This window comes from Tinamus guttatus, unplaced genomic scaffold (assembly GCF_059628265.1).
Source record: "Tinamus guttatus ecotype Peru unplaced genomic scaffold, ASM5962826v1 Tinamus_guttatus_pri_ptg000492l, whole genome shotgun sequence".
Classification (NCBI taxonomy): domain Eukaryota; kingdom Metazoa; phylum Chordata; class Aves; order Tinamiformes; family Tinamidae; genus Tinamus; species Tinamus guttatus.
Window position 1 is genome coordinate 3,544,963 of NW_028289026.1, and position 20,179 is coordinate 3,565,141.

The 20,179-nt window shown below is 47.8% G+C and overlaps 1 protein-coding gene across 15 annotated transcripts in view; it reads right to left on the reverse strand.

Annotated features, from left to right (window-relative positions):
* Positions 1–704: 704 nt before the first annotated feature.
* MTSS1 (MTSS I-BAR domain containing 1) overlaps positions 705–20,179 on the reverse strand; it is a 101,532-nt gene continuing 82,057 nt past the window's right edge. Inside the window, exons 7-15 of one of the 15 annotated variants that reach the window (XM_088533314.1) lie at positions 17,992–18,149; positions 16,330–16,437; positions 15,821–15,918; positions 13,641–13,851; positions 6,455–6,574; positions 5,265–5,459; positions 3,371–3,538; positions 2,524–2,683; positions 705–1,379 (exon numbers count right to left, since the gene is read on the reverse strand). In XM_088533314.1, the coding sequence (XP_088389440.1) occupies positions 706–1,379; positions 2,524–2,683; positions 3,371–3,538; positions 5,265–5,459; positions 6,455–6,574; positions 13,641–13,851; positions 15,821–15,918; positions 16,330–16,437; positions 17,992–18,149 (1,892 nt within the window). In that variant the 3' untranslated portion in view covers position 705. The remainder of the gene's footprint in view (positions 1,380–2,523; positions 2,684–3,370; positions 3,539–5,264; positions 5,460–6,454; positions 6,575–13,640; positions 13,852–15,820; positions 15,919–16,329; positions 16,438–17,991; positions 18,150–20,179) is intronic. The other 14 variants (XM_088533313.1, XM_088533312.1, XM_088533317.1 and 11 more) reach the window with 14 other exon arrangements.

Here is a 20,179-nt window from a genome sequence, read left to right on the forward strand (position 1 = left end):
ACAAAACAAAACACTGCAATCCAGTATGGCTTATTCTGATGCATTTACCATGAAGCTACTAGTAATTAATCCTACTAGCCTACTTTTGTGCAACAGCATCTGCTATTTTGATGGCATCTCCCTCCCCCCACTACCCCAAATACTTTACACCAACTGCAGGTTTCTTCCTTGCATTATATATTGCTTTTATTATCATTTTTCAGTCCTGCTTTTCAAACTTCTTAATACTTAAATGAGGATCTAATTCCTTACTGCTTGACTTACTTAAACTTTAAAATAAGTCCCATATTGTTTTTCCTTTAACCTCACTATTACAAGGCGCTCTACAAAAGCTTGCAAAAAAAGCCAAATTCATTAAATCCCTTTGCTGAAGTTAACTACTCAACATTTTTTTTTCTCCTATGATTCAAAACTTTACAAAGAGTTATAAAAAAGGTAAATGGGATTTGGCACCTTCAGAAAAAATTAAAAGTGTAACTTAGATCAAAAAAATGCAGAAACAAAATCATTGATATTTACAAATTAAAACACCAGTGAAGATTAGGTCTTACTATGCTCTTTCACCTTGGTTTCTTTTAGAGTACTGTCTGTTACCGAGTTTCCTAAAAAAAAATTCGCTGATTACGGGTTGGAATGGATAGAGACAGATTCGCTTTTCCTCACAGTTCCTCCTCGGCGCCGACGGCTCCGCTGGCTGCCGGGCCCCTAGGAGAAGCGCGGCGCCGAGCGGTCGTTGGTCGTGGTCTTCTTGAGGCGCACGCCGCGGCGGATGGCGTGCAGCATGTCTTCGCCGTGCGCGCCCGCGCCGGCCTCGCCGCGCTCCGGCTCCGCGGGGGGCGTCGGGGCGCCGCCGCCGTCGCGCTCGCCCTCCTCCGCGTCGCCCTCGCCCGGCGCCGCCCGCTGCTCGTCGGCCGCGCTCAGTTTCTGGCCCGGCGGCGGGTTGAGCGAGGCCTGCCCGCTCCATGAGGCGGAGGGCATGCTGGCGGCGCCCTCCGCGCCCGCCGGGGACTCGGGGCTCGGCTCGGCGCTCTCCTCCATCCCGCCCAGGGCGCCGGGCAGCCCTCCGGGGATATCGGGGACCGTGGGCGTCTTGACGGGAATCACCGGCGTCTTGATGGGGATGGGGCCGGCGCCGATGGTGCCGCGTCGCACGGAGGGCTTGGTGGAGGGCGTCCGTCGGATGGTGGCCACGCCGGGCGTGACGATGACGGGTCCCAGCGTGGTCGGCAGACCTGCAGTGGAGGCAGGACGCTTGGTCTGAAACATTCTGCGATAAGACTGGCTGATGTCACTGTTTCTTGGGATGGTGGAGGATTTGTCAAACTCTTGCTGCTCTGCCTCCTGGTCACCACTCACAGAGAAATAATCATAATCTGAAACTGAGGCCAAAAGACACCGTTAGGAACGAGCTGGAGAAGACAGCTGTGTCGTGTCATCGCAGCACTTGTGTGTACCCTAAGCAGTCTGGAGGTCGGTATTAAGAAAGGTTTCACCTCTAGGAGGAAGAAAGACCAAAATAGTGTGACCAAGATTCAAAAACTAAGTGACTGAACCCAGATGGGAGAGTGGTTTGAACCCAAAGCTGCAGTGGGTCAATGTCTCTGCAGAGAGAGAAGTTGCAACTGCACCTTCAGGACCTCCCCTGAAAAAGAGCTAATTAGGTAACAGACACTCTATGTTTGTTACCAAAGACTTAAAATCTTCAAAAATTGCATCCATCCTGTATGATACTTCTATAGATAAAAATACTTTAAACTGTCTGTGACCAAAAAGCGTATTTTAAAGTGGGGCACCTTGGGGCTTAGGGGACTGTGTCCAAGTGACTTCAACAGCAAATATGCTCGTTTTGTAAATCCAGTCTATCTGGCAGTTCTGAAATCTCAGTCTGAGCCAGGATAGCTGCATCTGGGTCCTTCCTTGCGTACGGGTGCTGAGCCAGGCTGCCGAACCCAAGCACCACCAAACTCGGCCTCTCTCACCTTGCTGCTACTTCCAAAAACAGGTACAAAAGATTTAAGACCTTACTGTAAGTTCCCAGCCAGGCCCACTTAAGGTCTCCAATGGAGATTTCTGCTTGCGTAGGAAATGAAAGCTCGTGAGGGGAAACCAACGGCAGACTCAGAGTTACTGACAAAGCAAAACGCGGAGTTCGTGAGCGCAGCTTTGCTACGACAATCGCCCAGAAAGGACATTGCCATCGCAAGAGGTGCAGGATGCAAACCCCATAACACTCTGCTTACCCATTAAATGTAATTCCAGCATTTTCTTTAAAGCCCCATAGCATCCTTATGCTAAAACTCTTTCTAGTAACGTAGCACAGAATACGGAAGTTCAGCGTGCTCTCTAGCAATCCAATCAGTTCGGTTAATAACCCAGATTGCTTTCAAGCCAGAAAGGACTTCAGGAAAGTGAAGCCCACCCTTTTTCCTCCCACCTTCCCCCCGGCACCCTCCAGGAGAGCAAGGGCGGCAGGATGCTCTTCCCTGCTCCCGAGGGCCTTCGCGGGCGCACGGACGCGGGCACCTTGCGACGGGATGGTGTCCTCGGAGCAGCACGGCGTGGTGGTCTGCGTGCTGTAGCCGCTGGAGCACTGCAGGGAGTCACGGCTGCTGCGCTGCGTGTCCAGCTGGAGGCCCCTGCTCAGGGCCAGGGCCAGCTCCTCGCAGGCCTCCATCTCCTCCCCCTGCTGCGCGCGTGAGGAGACACGTTACCGTCACGGGGCTCAGTGCCCGCCGATTTTCAACCTTCCTCCCTCCCACGCAGGGCTCGTCACCATCCCAACCATACAGGATTGTGCCCAACAACTTACTACAGTTCGAAAAACCTTTTTTGGATGTCTTTGCTCTACAAACGCCGATACACTCAACTGCCCAATGTCCTGTACCCACATGGCTCCCATCCAACCACCCCACTGGGGCTGAAGGCTCTGCCAGCTCACAGTGTCCCAGAAAAACACCCGAGGAGCAAGGAGCTGGCGCACCCCTGAGAGAGCTGGGCCTGTTCAGCCTGGAGGAGGCTGAGAGGGAACCTGCTCAGTGTCTATAAATACCTCAAGGGAGGGAGTGAGGAGGATGGGGCCTCTTTTCAGGGTGGCTACTGATAGGACTAGAGGAAATGGCCGGAAACTGAAGCACCAAAAGTTCCACAGGAACTTAAGGGAAAATTTCTTGACAGTGAGGGTGACAGAGCCCTGGAACAGGCTGCCAAGAGAGGTTGCGGCATCTGTTTCTCTGGAGATCTTCAAACCCTGCTTGGATGCAGTCCTGTGCCACGTGCTCTAGGTGACAGTGTGTGTGCAAGGGGGTTGGACTAGATGACCTCTAGAGGTCCCTTCCAACCTTAACGGTTCCATGGTTCTACGATCCCTCACCCTCGTGGTGGCAGCCGACACCGTCATGCTGCGCGGCCGCTGCGCCTCCTCCGCAGGCACCGCTGCTCCGCTTGGGCCTCCTCCATTGAGCTCCCCGTCGCGCTTCTCCTTGCGCCGCTGCAACGTGTTCACCATGGGCTGGTCGTACGGGCCCGGCTTGGCCCAGTCCTAAGGAAAGGAGCTCGTTAGGGGCAGCCTGTGTTAGTCGGCATCCTGTTACATAGCTTTATTTACAACGAAAGTGCGATTTTAAAGCAAGAGATTTATGCAGCAAATGGGAGATGCCCTTCTGAATCAGACTAGATGTCAATTAATTTTGAAAATACTAAAAATGTTCTATTACGAAAAAAAAATCTCCTTTTCTAAAGGAAACCTAATTGTTTTAATCTACCTAAACTTCCTTATACAAAGATATTTAACATGTTGGTGTTATTATTTTCTTTAGATGAAAGCCCATTCTGTTTAAAGTCTGTTTTCAGAAGCTCAAATGCAGAAACTACCCATGTAAACGGACACAGGGCAGCAAATACACCCGAGCTTCCAATCGCTGACTTCCCTGCCCTAGGTGTATGCCAGCTGTAACACCATGTGTTGTTACATATGTTGGCAGCTTTAAAAAATTAGCCCTAAATAGACTTTTGATACATATTAGAGGTGAAAACTTATTCTATGTAATCTCTCGGCTCTCTGACTAGCTGATTTCTGGTCTGTCTGAAGACAGACTAACTCCACGCTGAATCACTGACACCAAATGTGAAGCAAACTCCCCAGACCCCTGGGCCCATGTTCACTTGGGGCTCTTTTCAGCAAAGTCCTGCAGCTGCCCAGGCAGGAGTACGGCTTCCCTCACCTTCAAAAATATAATAATAAAAGCAGAAGACACATCACCCCACCGCTGGCAGCTGCTGACCAGCTTCTGCACAGCCTTGGGATTAAATAGTTAATGATAGACTATGACCATACTTTAGATTTTTAGTGACATGTCTCAGTGTAGGACATGGGAAGTACAAGGGAGCTCTGTGGAAGGAAGCCGCTTGTGTAAACGGATGCTTCACTTTTATTAAGCCAAGTAAAACTCAGCTTTGCCTGAACAATTTTGTCTTTGTTGGGTTTTGCTGCAAAAAAAAAAAGGAATGGCAAAGTGTTTCTAGCACGGGCACAACTGCTAACGCTGGAGACTGCGATCAGTGTGGCCACAGTGGGGTTCAGTCTCCAGCACCAGGAAAGGGACATCTGGGAGTCTGCAACGAGATACCTCTGGTCTTACATTTACACAAAGCACCCGATCAGGGCAGAGGCGTCGCGATGCAGAGAGACCCTTGCAGATCCAGCTGGAGCGACTCAAAGAAGTTACCAGTTTCTGACATTTGGGATTGTATCTCGAGACACCAGAACAAGCTGAGCGCTTCCAGCCTGGGGTGCACAGCATAAACCAGCATCTGCATCCAGCAGCCGGGGGCGGGCGACGTCTTCCGCCGCTCCAGCTGGCTCTGCAGGAGCGGGGCAGCCGCTCCGGCGGGAATGCCGCATGGCTCCACATACGCTTGCACTAAGCACAGGAGATGCCAAGGACACGAGTGTGTCCTGCACCAGCTCTTGGCACTGAATAGAGCCCAAAGTGCTTTCAACAACGTCATGTTTGCTCCAGACTTTCCTCTCTGGGTGCTGTCAGTTTTAATATCTTTTAGGAAGTACCAGCACAGAGCAGAACATCCAGAAACGCCACCCTCTCTACGATTACCACCATGCAGTGCCCATTCAGAGGGATGTTAAATAGAGCAAATCAACAGGCAATTACAGGAATCAAGAGACAGCAACTGGCGCGAGCACAGTGCTGAGAGGAGGAGGAGGAGGAAGAGGAGGTGAGGACGGCCACAACAAAAGGAACACAAACCTTCCAGCTAGGGATCTTAGATGATGGCAACATGCCTGGCCCAATGGTGTAATAATGAACGTAGTCTGGAAGGAGGGCTGAGGGAGCCCGAGTCCACGCGCGGGAGACAGGCGGGAAATGAGGGAAAGGACCTGCACCAACTGAGGCTACGGATGGGTCACTTGATAAACTACAGTGATAAAACCCATTAGACAACTGGAAACGAAACAAATAAACAAAAAAACAGAAATTAATATAAACAGAATGAATATGAAAATACACTGTGACTTTGATGATCTAGGGAAAAAAAAAAAACTTCTGTATCTTAAAACAAACCAAAAATGCACTTTGCTGCAAATAAACAACAGAAAATTGATACAATGCTGGCTCAGAAGTGAGATATTGCTTGAAAATTGTTATGAGGTATAACAAGTTTCAGACACCAGCGTGGCAGTCACTGCCGCCAGGCTCAGCAGCTCGGCCTTCTGTCCAGGGAAGCAGCGCCCCACGAACGAGCCCCGACAACGGAGCTGCCCTGCAGGCTGTGGACACAGAAACAGAACATCCCCAGCACTGAAAGCATCTGCAGGGGCGGCATCTGTGCAACCGGACAGAGAGGAGAAGCACACGGCCCTCGGGAACGACGTGGCAGCCACGTGATGAAGAGAAAAAACAGCAAGGATTTACCAGATGAGAATGGACACCGCTGTCACTATCTCCCCCAATTTAAAGTGCATCCCATACAATTTATTCCAATTGTGCTCTATTGTTATTATTTTTATTTTTTTGATCAAAAACACGCTCAAATTCCTTAAAAGTGCAACCCAGGCTGCTAATGGGAGAGAGGGGAGAGCCCACAAGCAGCACGGCCTGGGTGAGCGGCCCCTCAGCAGGTCACCAGCTGAGTTTAGGCAGCGTTTCACAGTCCCTTTGAGCGGAAAAGGTGGACAATGAATTTTTATAAAAAATTACCTCCTTGCAAACCCCCAATTTGTAGTACCCACCCCGTCCCATCAGCTCATTTAAAGAGAGTGTTAGTGCAGTTTTTGCAAACAAACACATTCGCTCTGCAGGGAGTGTGTCACAGTTGCTATTCTCATCTCTGCGGGGAGGAATCCTGGCTGTGTCCCATGCACGCTTGTTGTTCGGAGGTTGCTGGGTCTGGGTAATGAGCTAATAGGTTTGAACGTCTTTGAGATGAAGTTTTTCACCTTCTCTGTGGAGGCCCAAGCCCCCATGGTGGAGCCTGAGCTGACTGAGGTGGGGGAACTGCACTCGCTCACTGACTGGCAGGTTTCAGAGGCTTCGGAAGAGGCAGAGCTGGACGAATTCTGCAGCGTAAAACAGCACCGCAACGAGGCAGGGAAAGGAGACACAAGCCACCGAAAAGAAAAAAAAACAAAACACAAACAAAAGAGAGACAAAAAGCACATACACAGAGACACACACAGGAGAGAGGGAAGGATGAGAGAAGCAGAGGGTTAGGGTTAAAAAAAATCCATTATACACTGCTCAAAACCATTGCTAATGCTCAGGAAATCTGCCAGAGCAACGACAAGCCCCTTGCTCAACGCGAGCCCTGGCCAGGCTGCTTGCAAAGGAGGCTGTCGAGGGAGCTCTCGACTCCCCACTGCAACTGCAGCGGCTCAGCTGCGTTTGGCATCTCGGAGCAACGGGCAGAGGGCCCTGAGGAAACCTGCCGTCCAAACATGCGATACGCCACAACCAGCAGCTCACACAGAGAAGCAGGCTGTCCACACCTCAAGGGCACAAAGCTCGGATTTAAGACATGGAGCAGCAAATGCCGCTTGCATCCACCTGAATTTGAATATCACAGAACAGAGAAAGAGCGAATACTTACCCGAGCTGGAGCTGCCCGCAGGGCGCTGTGCGCGCGGGTGCCCCGCGGCAGCACGACACGCTGCGAGCACCCGGCTCACACTTCCCTGCCCCGCAGTCACCAGGAAGGTGCCCGTTCTCTGCTGGGGACACGAAGGGTGGCCCGGGCCTGCCGCCCGCTTCCCTCCACAGCAGAGAGCAGCAGGCACCCCAAAGGAGAGGAAAAGCAGGACACGGAATGCGCAGAGAGGCAAAATGCACCCAAACACCCCACTCCTGGCAAGCTGCTGGCTCCTATGTGAACAACCAACGGGGCTGTTACACTAAGTGCAAAGCTTTTGTATCTCTCCCTCTTGAAAGCAGCACCACTCTCCTCCAGCTGCACCCAGTCCAACTGGGTCCTTTGAAATCATCACAAATATAGGCTAAGTTGTCAGGATAGCAACTAGTTCTGTTTGCTGTCGGAAAAGCCAGCACTAGCACCACGATTTAATTCATTGTAGTCCAAGACCTGAGGAGACCTTTGTCATTTTATGACAGTAGAGATGAATGGCTGAGATTTCCAAAACATGCTCTCATACCAAGGTAGTGTAGCAAAGCCTTGGATCAAGGACTGCAAATTTTGAGAAGAAATCTTATTTAAAGTAAAAAAAGTCACCAGTAGCCTTAGGTGAGATCTTGCTGTGAGTATACAAAAAGCATGATAGCTAGATAAGAAATAATGTAGAGGAAGAACAGCTGCTAACACCCAAAATGCATCCCAGAGCCCACCAAAATCTATGTGGAAAGAAAATATATACATAGGTAACTTCCTGAGCAAGAGGAGATGCCGGTCTCCTGGGATGGGACATCGTCACCGTAAGGATTTTGGGGAAGACTCCTATGGCTGCTGAGCAGCCAATACAGGATCAGCATCTTGAGCTTATGAGTGAATGTGGATTTGGGGGAGTGCTATGAAACTTCACAAAGGTAAAGTCAAAGGGGAAAAATAAAGCAAGTTGAAAGGGTCCTGCCCCGTGCCGAGGAGCACGTCGTGTCTGCAGGTGACTTCACAAGTCTCTTCAGGGTACAAGCAAGCTCAGCTGACAAGGCCTGTGCTCCACGGGCTGGAAAGCGTTGAGGAGAACACAATACAGAAAGAAACTGCAAAAAATGATGACATGCAGCTACTAAGCACAGAAGTGAAAAGTATCTACTGGGGGTACTCTGTGCTGCAGTGGTTTGATGTTTTCTGCAATTTGTCACATTCTTCTTGTTTTAAAGAAATTCCCATTACAGAGGAAAAAGCTCTGAAGATGATCCAAGTGAACCTGACAAACATGAGCTCCGGGAGACTCTGACACAGGACAACTCATGCTCATAACCTGAAAGAACAGCTGAAAAAAACATTGGATTTTGGTATTCTGCACGGGACAGGACAGTGCAGGAGCCTGTGTTCCAAACGGCGGATCAGGCCAGGCTGTTTCTGCAGATGCCTTGATGGTGATAAGTGAGAATTCCTATTTATGAGCCAGAAACTTCAGATTATGTCAAGCAATGGTGGAAATAACCCAGAAATGGGCTAGCAATAGCACTGCATAAAGCAAATGAAGGGGAAAAGACTAAAACTGCAAATTCTGCAGATGCAAGGATTTGTTCAGTTGACTTGATATATGGAGAAAAAAAGGCTGGAAATTGCTAACTTGTTACTGCAATAAAATGGGCTTTGCATCCAAGGACAAATTGGGATACTGACAGCAAAGGGAACACAGCTGCAATATCACCCTTGTGGTGAGGAGCTGGGATGGTTTGTTGGAAGATAGGCAGCTACAAGCAGCGTGGACATGCTCAAGAAGCACGGGCAGACCTACCACTGCTCGCTGGCTGTAGTCTCCTGCCCAGGACCCGCGGAGGAGCCACTGACTCCTCTCTCAAGCCATGGAAACCAACCTCATCACCCCTCCTGGACCAGGGGATGGGAGAAAGGGCTCCCCCAAGCTTCCTATGGCCACCTGCAATGCGCAAAGGATGAACCACGATACCATGGGGAGAAACATCCCAGGAGCAGAAGGAAAGGCTAGAAATGGTGGCAGGAAAACGAGGCTTTCTCGGCTTAAGGAATTCAGACAACCCAGGTTGAGGGAGGCTCCGGAACGGCCAAAAAAGGATGGCAAAAGTGAGAGACCCATGGAGAGGGAGGCAGCAGAATACCGACCTCCTGAAGGAAAGACACACAAGAAGGGCCAGTGAGGCAAACGCTACCCGGACCAGACTGCAGAAACCGCCTCGAGCTGAACCCTGGGGCAGTGGGAGCCCCCTCCAGAGCCCAGGGACACTCGGAGCACCCGGAGAGCCGCACACTCCCCCCGGATGTGGCTCCCGACGCAGGCGCTCGCAGCTCCCGCGTGCCGGGGCCAAGGGAGTGCACGCAGACCAGGGCTGCTAACCATTTTCAAAATAAAATTCATTTTAGCTCTTTTAATCATTTTTTTTCTTTTTTTCCCCTCCAAGGCTGCAGTAACTGCAGTTGTAGTGAGCCCTCAAGGTACCTCTTTGAAGAAGGAGTTAATAGTTAATAGTATTAGCAGAAACCTAAAGCAGCGCGTGGTACCAGCTGGTTCCTCCGGTACACACAGGAGCCTGGTGGCTGGTGTCTCACACAAGGCCCTAGGGCTTGTTCTTCACCTGCCCCCCTGCTTGGGCTGGGACACACAAATCCCAGTGAGGACAGACAAAAAGCTGCATTTTGGGCCAGACTGCATGGTTTTTGTTCTCCATCTATTCTCCCACTAGGCTACTAAAGGACAGCAGCCATCCCATATCACTTGCATCCTTTGGTTGCTACATTTTGCATTTAAAAAAATAGTAGTATTGCTTTCTTAGCCCGTTCCCTTCCTCATACAACAGAGCTTCCTGGGCAAGGTTTCTCCAGGAGACTGATCCTAATGAAAAGGCTGGTCCAAAATCCTTCTGAAATCAGTGGGAGGCTCAGCAGGTACCTTTCAGGAAGCTGTGGACAATGACTGAAGGTCATTATTTGATTTCTCTCATTTTCAGGAACACGTCTCTACCGACCTCTCTTCTCTAATCAAGAGCAAACCCTTAGGAAACTCATTTGGAAAGGAAGTTTAGGAGAAGCAAACACCTGGTGGTAATTAATAAACTAATGGTGCATTTCTGCTTTTGTTTAAGGTCTAAATTAGGAGGAATTCTCAATTTACATGGAAAATGGAATAGCTATAATAAACTATTTCCCCTAGGCTAACTCCATTTTGCTTCAAGCAACAGAATCTTCTGAAATGCAAAAAATCTCATCAGCTTCCTAATTTCTACATGCAGGAACAAATTCACATGTAGTTCACATCCCTCTACTATGGAGGGAAAGCTATTTCAAGAACATTGTAACAATGAAAAAATCAGCAGTCTTCTGCAATTTGACAGCTCCCTTTCCTCCTTTACCAGCTCCTTTCTCTTCATTCAACACTTGCTTTCATCCCCATGGAGGCAGAAGCTTTAAAATCCACCTGCACAATCGTTTCCCACCCTGCTCTCACAACGCAGCTTCTCTCCCCCTCCAGTCGATGATCCTTTTCTCCACCTCCTCCTAACCCAAGCACAGCTCTGCTCGGATCGTACGACTGCCCCCACACCAGGTGATCCCTCCTAGACCCCGTTTCACTCCCCAGACGCTGCGCGCAGGTCGGGCAGCACTAACCAGCTCAGGGAACACCCAGGAGATCACAGAGCCACAGAATGGCTGAGGTTGGAAGAGACCTCTAGAGATCATCTAGTCCAACCCCCTGCTCCAACAGGAACACCCAGAGCACGGGGCACAGGGTGGCATCCAGGCGGGTTTTGAAGATCTCCAGAGAAGGAGACTCCACAACCTCTCTGGGCAGCCTGTTCCAGTGCTCTGTCACCCTCACAGGAAAGTTCTTCCTCACATGGAGGTGGAACTGCCTGTGTTTCAACTTACACCCGTTACCTCTCGTCCTGTCACCGGCCACCATGGATAAGAGCCTGGCCCCATCCTCCCTACAATCACCCCTTAGGTACTTGAACATGTTGATCAGATCTCCTCTCAGTCTTTGCTTCTCCAGGCTAAACAGGCCCAGATCACTAAGCCACAGAGCAGAGATGCTCTGTTCTCCCAAGCAGCCAGTCTGCTGCTCAAGGACAGGCCGCAGGCAACGCTGGCCTTCAACCTGGCACTTAAAGAAGCTGCTCAGCTCCAGGAAGAGAGCTGTCCTGCTCCTCAACGGTTCAGCTATATCCAAATGCATTGCTTAATTAAGATTTGAGCATTTTACAGCAACCTTTCCAAACTTACAGCTGTCTGGCAGGGGAAAACACCTTTGCTCCCAGTGATGCTAATCACAACACTGCAGAACGGAGATTGCACTAATACAGGATTAAGGACAGAGGCTGGTTTTAGAATCCCTCTTTCTCCTTTCCTCTATAGAGGATAATAAAGACATAAAGACCTACTACTCGAGGACTATAATCTTCCCTGCACCAGTTATCTCTCCTTTCACAAAATCCGTATCTTGTTTGTTTAAATCCCTAGTTATTCTTTGCTTGGGAGTTATGCTGAAAATTAAACTGATTTTATTCAGAATCAGATGGGGGAAAGGTGTCTAAAACATAGATGAGAACAAAAAATCTCATATAGCTCTCATGATTGCACTCAGATGAAATGTGAATTTTGTCTCCTGCTTCTGCCTTTTTTTTTTATTGAAAGAAAAGAGCTTTGTTGCTGCTGGTAGGTTCCAATGCATGGAGCTAGCAAACACCATCAGCAAAGCACCCATCTGTGCAAGACATACAGCTTTTAATTTCCTTTCCTGCTTCCAGGGCTTGCTTTGCTGCTTTCCCAGCATCACCAGGAACAAAGACACCGGTGTTTCAGGAACGGGGCAGCCCAGCTCGCTGCTCCTCCCTGGCCTCCAAGCCGCAGCACCGGAGGAAGAGCTGTCAGTCGGTTAGACACACAACACGACACGCGCGGCCCCCGAGCAGCTCTCGGCGAGCTCACGGTCAGGGCTCCCTGCCAGCAGGACACACACGTTTCACGTAGTGCTGAACACACAAAGCGGGACACGGAAGCGCAGCTGAAGCGGCCAGGCCATGGTCTGTTACCTTCCCTCTGCGCAAAGGTAGACAGAGCCGCAGACGTACAGAGCACAGACCCACTTGCTACACCAACAGGCTGCACTTGGCAGGCAACGTCGCGCGGCCGCAGCCTCCTACAGCTCATGAAGAGCTCGGGTGATGTTGGGGTCAGTTTGCAACTTTAGGGGTAGTGTCTAAAATGAAGTAAAGGCAGAGGAACAAGGTTCCTAGCTGGGGTAAATCAGCACGACTCCAACTTCAGGGGTGTTCAGCTGGCTGATATCAACCTAAGTTCTCTCCCCATCTTAAAAGGGAAATTTGCAAAGAGGGACTTTTTAAATTCTTCTTCTTATTCCTCTTCTTCTTATTCATTCATGTTAAGGATAATTGCAAAATTAACCACCCATCTGCAAATACTGCATCACTGTGTAGACTACCACTTTCTTATGCCAGTGCAGTGGATACTATGAAATGCAAAGATGATGCTAGCAAGTAAAACTGAGGCATGTATCTTAAAAATCAACTTCCTTACCTTGTTACTATTCCAGTTTTTATGTGTTCATTTACTTTTTTTTTGCATTTCATTTAGGTTAGCCATAGCCCATCTAAATAAAACATTCATTTAATTAGTCTGCACAAAGTTCTACATCCAGCTGTTTCAGGATGTTGTCTATAAAACACAATGTTGATGTGTCCAGACTGGGGACACTGCAGAAGAAGTATGTGCTTGAAATCAGAGCATTTCTATTAAAATGAAAGAGACAAATAGAAAAAAATAAAAATGTTGAGCTTTCCCTAAGAATATGATCCTGAATGAACCAGGTTGTTCTGGATGATATCCTAAACGTTTCACTAAGTGGTGCTGACTGAATAAATGTTTCTGGAAGGATTGGGGGGCAAGGGGCCCTATATCCGGTCAGAGGTGGTCTAGAAGTAGCCAGCTTGGCAACTGGTGATGCTGAAGTGGTCAGTGTGAAAATTAAAGTTATCGTTGGCCTGCAGCCAGTCACCAGTGTCAACAGCAGTTGTCACAAGACTGTTCTGGCATGGATATGTGTCCATCAAGCAGCAAACAGCCACCAGATCGTCATAAATTGCAACCTGTGAAGGACTTTTAACGAGTAACCTCATAATTACTAATCTGGGTGGGTGAAGTGAGTATCGATTCCCTCCCCTGCCGTGGACTGCCCTCACTCTTTCCCACCTGGATGTATCTGAAACTCAGGCATCTAGGACCAACAGAGATCCCACAACCAGAGAGTGACTGTCCCATCCTGCAGTGCTAACCTTTGAGGGGGCAGCATCAAGATGCCAACGAGAGGCCCAGCTTTTACAGGAATGAAGTTCAGTGAGGTGGGAATTACCTTCAGTGCTCAACCTAACTCCAAGGTACCCCCAAAAACAGGTAAGAGGTTTTTTTTTAAAGAAGGTGTCCAGCTCACGTCTCGTTCCCGTGCTTGCACGTACCTGGTTAGGTGCTTCTGGTGGCATAGGGGATGGCGATTTGGACTGGAAAGCATCCTGGGACATGAATCCAGAGTCATGGGAGGACACACTGGACAGCCTCATGGGGGCCTGCTGAGGCAGATTGGAGCTGCGATAGCGATAGTGTGAACTAGGTGAGTGCGAGTGCGAGCCGCTGGAGCGGGAATCACTACTGTTAACGCTGTTCAGACTGCTGTGAGAGACAAAAGGAGCAGAGAGAGGAAGGGGGAGAGGAAAAGACAAGAGGGGGGGTGGGAGAGACCCATATACGGTACAATTAACATTCCACGTGTTGCTAGCAACAGGCAGCATAAACCGGAGGAAAAACAAAAGAGGTTGGCAAAATAAATTTTTATATATATATATATATGCACATATATATCAGTAAAGTATGAGAAGCAGTTGCAGTATCCTTTGTGAGCACAGAGAAAATGGCACTTTTTACCCTGAACCTCACTCAAACGATCCCACTTCTTTGGAGGGCAGGCCCCAGGAGGCTGAGTCAGGCCCAGCAGAGGAGATGGCTCCGTGTCCTGCCCAGCCTCGACACCGGTGCAGCCTCCACACACCCCTCCCGCTCCCAGGCCTTGTGCTAAGGGCCAAACTCCATGGCGATCCCTTGAGCGGGGCGCTCAACACCTCACAGGGCATCCAAAAGGCTGCACTGGGGCGTGTGGCTTCAGCAGGCACAAGGCTAACAGGTGAGATTGCTGAAAGCAGCCCCAAAGCCCCGACCTTCAGCGTGCCCGTGAGCAGCTTCGCTCGCACGACAGCTCCCGACCAGGACAGCAGGGCCCGTGGAGCCACCTCGCGGCACGTAGGGAGGGGATCAAGGAGAATCAGAACTTCCCAGGTAGGGTCTACGAAAGAAGGGTTCTGACTTCCGAATCACAGGGATTGGTTTTTAATCTCCAGTATCTGTCAATGACGCAGTGATTAATTAGCCACAGTGTAGGAGCTTTTAAAGTCCCCTTCTGCTGCGGAGGTGACCGAGTGGCACTAGCAGGATACATCCATCCGAAGGCAGACTCCTACTCTCGTTGGCAGAACCCACCTTCTAGCTGAAGGGATGGCTCTAAAGGATACACGGGCAAGGACTGCACTTTCTATCCCCAAATTTCGTGTAAAGTGAGATGTACAAGGCTGGTGCAGATGAAAAGGAGCCCTTCATTTTTTTTTATCCATACACAACAGCCTCTTGCCACAGATTTTACTGCACAAGATGAGGTTGATTAGGAACAGGTGATGGATTTTCCAGCCATTTTCTTTTACAGCTTCAGGATATTGCATCTTTAAGCCTGTGCTCAATGCTTTAAATATGTGTGTTTTCACATATATATAAAAGTATTGCAACTTTTTTTTATATATATCTGCATGCAGAGGCAAGTACATACATATAAGTAGTCATGTTCACTTGTTCTGACATGCTACAGGTAACTTTGCTCATACACAGGGAACCTGTAGTACATTATTCATAGAGCAAACCAAAAGGTCATCACTTGAGAGCAGCTACAAAGGTGTTAGAGCAGAATGCACAACACAGTATCTTCCTTTTCAGTAAAAGGAAACAGTGAATGTAGACATCAGGGTCCAGGGGTAACATGCTAATAAACTGTTTTATGAGAGAAAACAGTTTTTACAGAGAAAGCGTCAACAGGATCCAAGTGTTCCAACATATCCGGGGACAGCATTAGACAGCACTAAACAGTCAAAGAATTTGTATCAAAAAAAAGCATTTCCATGTACCACACTGATAGGGTAATCGGCAAGGATGTTTTTCCTTTTCAAACTCTTTAACTTACTAATTAGTAACGGCTACTTAGAATAATCTAAAAAGCTATCATATGAAAAACAGAAAAGGAAATTATGAATGAACAATCTCAGAGCTTAGATCAGTATAGTCTGCTCTTGGATCTGGAATGGGTTCAAGAGAACTGAATTAAAAGCATCTTCAAGTTGTCTTGAGTTCAAAGTTGTTCAGTCATGTCCATCCTTTTTAATATTCTTAGTCACACATGTAAACAGATGAAGACCATGAGGGATTGATTTCATTAAGAGTTCTTATTTAAGTTCTAATTATGCACACAAATCTGTATTACAGTCTGAACCTTCCTCCCTTTGCCCCCAAAGAGGTTAAAATGAAGTAATACCCATCTACTTACCTGCAAACACTGGATTTTCTGGACATGGTAGTACTGGGAGAGGATGGAGGAGTCTGATAAGACCAGCTGTAATCAGAACCTTTCAAATCTAAAATTACCTGATAAAAGATAATCAATAGCATCAACAACTTAAAATATAGATTTTCCTAGTAACAGAAAGAATCTGCTTGTCTCCAGCATTCCTCATCACAAGTTTTCAATGCCTATTAAGCCAGTCTCAGTTTTCTGCTAGAATTGGACTGTATATGCCACTTCCTATGATTCAGCTTCATCCTTGAGTTCCCTAAAACTAGCATACTTCAATGCTATGGTGCTACAGATGGACAGTTTAAGTTTGAACAGAAAAAAATCTTTAAAAAGCACACCTAAGATCTAATTTATTTAAACATTTAACTATAAATATTTCCTTATGCATTTTAAGGGTAGTAGATATTCAGTCAATATTTCTCCTAACACTTAAAATAGTGCAAGCTGAAAGATGAAATACTTTCCCAGTAACAAGAGCTAACCTGTTCACTTGAAGATGGCAATTTGTGTGGATCCATGGTGAGACTTTTCAGGTCATCTGATATGGTTTGTAAATGTGTTATTTCTCCTAGCATTGATATTTCTTCTTCCTGAAGAGACAAATCAGCAAGACTAATGACTGCCTTGGTTTTATAAATGAGGACCAAAACACAATATACAATCATCTTCTGCGTTTTGCTGGTGATTGTAGTCAATCCCAGGGGAGTTGCTTTTTCTTTGTCCATAAATCATGGAAAGAGGCTTGGAAACATTCAGAGTTTTATGCCTACTTTAAGATTGCCTAAGTTCTGAGGCTTAAACATCCTTTCTTGTCAATGAGGTAAGTAAATCTCAGCACTGTTTTGGTCACATCTTCAAAAAAAAGAGTCACAGTCACTGCATTTGGAATAGGTTTATCTCTTTCTATGCAAACTCACTAACGTGTCTTAAGGAGAGAAGATTGAGAGGGGATCTGATCAATATGTACAAATACATGAGGGGAGTATGTAAAGAAGATGGGGCCAAATTGTTCTCGGTGGTTGCCAGTGACAGGACAAAGGGCAAGAGGTACAAGTTGAAACACAGGCAGTTCCACCTCCGTGTGAGGAAGAACTTCTTTCCTGTGAGGGTGACAGAGCCCTGGAACATGTTGCCCAGAGAGGTTGTGGAGTCTCCTTCTCTGGAGATCTTCAAACCCGCCTGGATGCCACCCTGTGCCACGTGCTCTAGGTGTCCCTGCTGGAGTAGGGGGTTGGACTAGATGATCTCTAGAGGTCCCTTCCAACCTACACCATTCTGTGATTCTGTGATTTTAACCCTGCAGGTAAACAGTGGTTAAATTCATACTTCTTGCTGGGTTTAGAGACGTTGACCAAGGCCCTGTGCCAGCGACTCATGCTGGCTCGTAGGACATGAGGAGCTGGCTCTCTGCTGACGGTATCGGCACCGTAGGCTACCACAGAAATCCTGCCGCTACCCTGGCAATTTCATCCAGGTCTTGTGGGTGTGCAGTTCCCCTCCTACCGCTCAGCCATCAGCTTCCTACTTCTCTAACCACATTTTTCAGCTGAGGCTAATGCTCTTTGTGAACAAACACCAGGAATGTTTTACATGGAAGCCTCTTCAGAACCACGTCAGGCTGACACAAAGCCACAAACGTGCAGCTCTGGGCAGCAGACAACCTGGGATTATGAAAATACACTTAAGCTTTTGGAAGGATTTGAAGAAGCTGTCATGTGGGTGGGAAAGAGCTGCCAGGAAACTGCATGGGAGCAGGCCACAATCTGTCAGATAATGTCATTACACACACAGGGGAAGTCTTGAAACAGTTCAGTCCTACTGCTAGAGTAGAAGTGAAGGTGTTTTACATTGAAATGTGATGTTAAGAAAAAAAGAGTGGTGGAAGCTGCATGAGTGGTGCCTCAGGGCCACATCTGTAGGGACTCAAGATCCACGCTAGTCTTTGTGCCCTATCTTTCTGTATGAGTCATCTTGAAAGTTTCCAGAGCCTTTGGTCTCCAAATTACTCCAGGGCCCCATGAAAAAGTGCCCAGCTCTTGCCACAGCGTAGACAGACATGCAGGTAGGATTTTGGGTAGTTTCTACGTCTCTAGAAATTCCAACAAGCTTGTGCACAGTGACCAACGTGAAACGAGAGCTCTTACTATGACAGGCCGCAGCATGGAGATGAAGGCGCAGAAGCGGCCGCGCTCCTCGATGAGAGCCTTCCTGACAGCTTGCTTCTCCGTCTCCTCCAGCAGCAGGTACTTGTCATTGACGTCTTGCAAAGCGCTATCCAGCTGGGGCTGAATGTCACCCCGTCCTGCACACAGGGAACAACCAGGAGGGCATTTTGTCAAATCTTTGGTCTAGAGAGACAAATCCCTTGCTTTCCGTCAGCACTGCTGCCGGACTGCTTTTGCAATTCAAGTTGCAGCCAGTATTTTCCCCTAATTCAAATTAAAAGGTCTTTTTTCATTGAAATTAAACTTTTCCATCATTTTTCCCTTTTACCCTACGAAAGAAACCCATCTCAATCCAAAGAGAGTTCCACCAAGGCAAAAGCAGCGTTTCATGTACGGACTCTCTCAAGCTCTTAGTTGTTACAACCTCTCATGTCATCCTCCCTGACAACCAACATCTTACTGATTAGGAGGCATCCATCACTAATCCCAGGCATTTTCCTCTTCCTTCCTACCGTCGTGCTTGGCAAGCTCCTGCTGGCAACTTTGGGCAGTGTCTGTGTGAGTGAATGAGTCTTCTACACGACATGACAGTAGGGACATTCTCCTGAGTGCTGGACCCAAGATTCAACTGCTTTACCCAAGCAACCAGCAAAACACCTTTCTTCATTCCATGGTTCAAAACAAATAAAAATAACCACTGACATCTAAAATACGCGAGTATGTCCAGTCCTGAATTTGTCTACGAAAAGTTAAAAAGAAGAAACAATATATTGTTTTGCCAACACAAAGCTTCACCTAGTTTACCCTGAGCCAACTCATACATAACACTGAAATTTTCTAGCAGTTAAGTATCTTACTCTGCAACAACTGCTAACTCTGCATCATGCCAAAAACTCATCCCTCTAGTAACGAAGAGCTGCTTAACTCTAGCAATATTGACTCAGCACTGTTGCAGTTAGGAGATTTTTGAAGCAACCTACAACTCTGATTATTTTGAAGAACCTGAGTTGCATAAATTTCTCTCAGCTCTTCCAGAGACACCACAAATGAAGTATGAATGAACAATTTTTATGCACAATCCATTTTATGGACAAATTTTGTGTGTGCATGACTTACTTAAAGCCATGAGCAAGAGAAAGAAAGCAAGCCTGATGCGCGCAGTACAAAACAGCCTGTTCCACGAGATGACTCAAGGTGAGAGCTACCAAAGGCAAACCTTAGCCTTAGCATCATACCTCACACTTATTACTTTCTGTAAACCCAGAGCAGCCTGGAAATGGTAGCAGGTGAAATAAGCTCGTGTTCTTTAACCCTGGATTGTTTATATGGCTACAGAAGATGCAAAACATATTAACTGATAACTAAATCATGCACCCAGTGCTTTGGCTCGGGAGAACTGCTCTAACCACCTCTCTCCAGCATCCGCTGCAGCAACATTTTGTATTTTGTAACATTTGTATTTTACACCTTTAAGTAAATCAGGAAATCAGCAGTCACACCGTCTACCACAATGTTATGGAGCTGAGGCTCTTGGGTGCCTGTGCAGGCAGTGAAAGCAGCTGAGCTCTCCAGGGTGTAATGCAGAGCTCTGAGCCGGCTCAGGTGCTCTGAACGGCCTGGAGGAGCTTCTCCAGAATGGCCAGGATGAGCTTCTCCAGAACGGCCTGGACAAGCTTCTCCAGAACAGCCGGATGAGCTTCTCCAGAACGGCTGGATGAGCCATTCTCTAGAATGGCTAAGATGAGCTTCTCAAGTCAGAGGTTTATAGGGCACAAAACCAGCTCGCTCTCAACTCATTTCGTCTTCTCCAAAACAGCTCTCCTACACACGGGCATCATTCCCCATTCCCCATTCCAACACTCCAACCTTCCTTGGTCTGAATTTGCTGTTTCTCGGGAGGAAAGGTCAGTGTCAAAAGCCTTTGCAGACACCAGGTCTCCAAGCCCTGCTGGCTCCGCACCCGCCACATGACAGCGATGATGGGTTTTCCCCTTGGATTGCAAAGGGAAGGTCACTTGCTTAAGGGTATCCCTGACAACTGAGTGCACTATTTTTGCAATCTATTGGAAAATCTATCGCAATCTCTTTTTGTGGACACGAGGTAGACCTTCATAAGGAACATAAGCATTGATTATTCTCTCTAGTGCAGTAAAGGCTTTAGGTTACA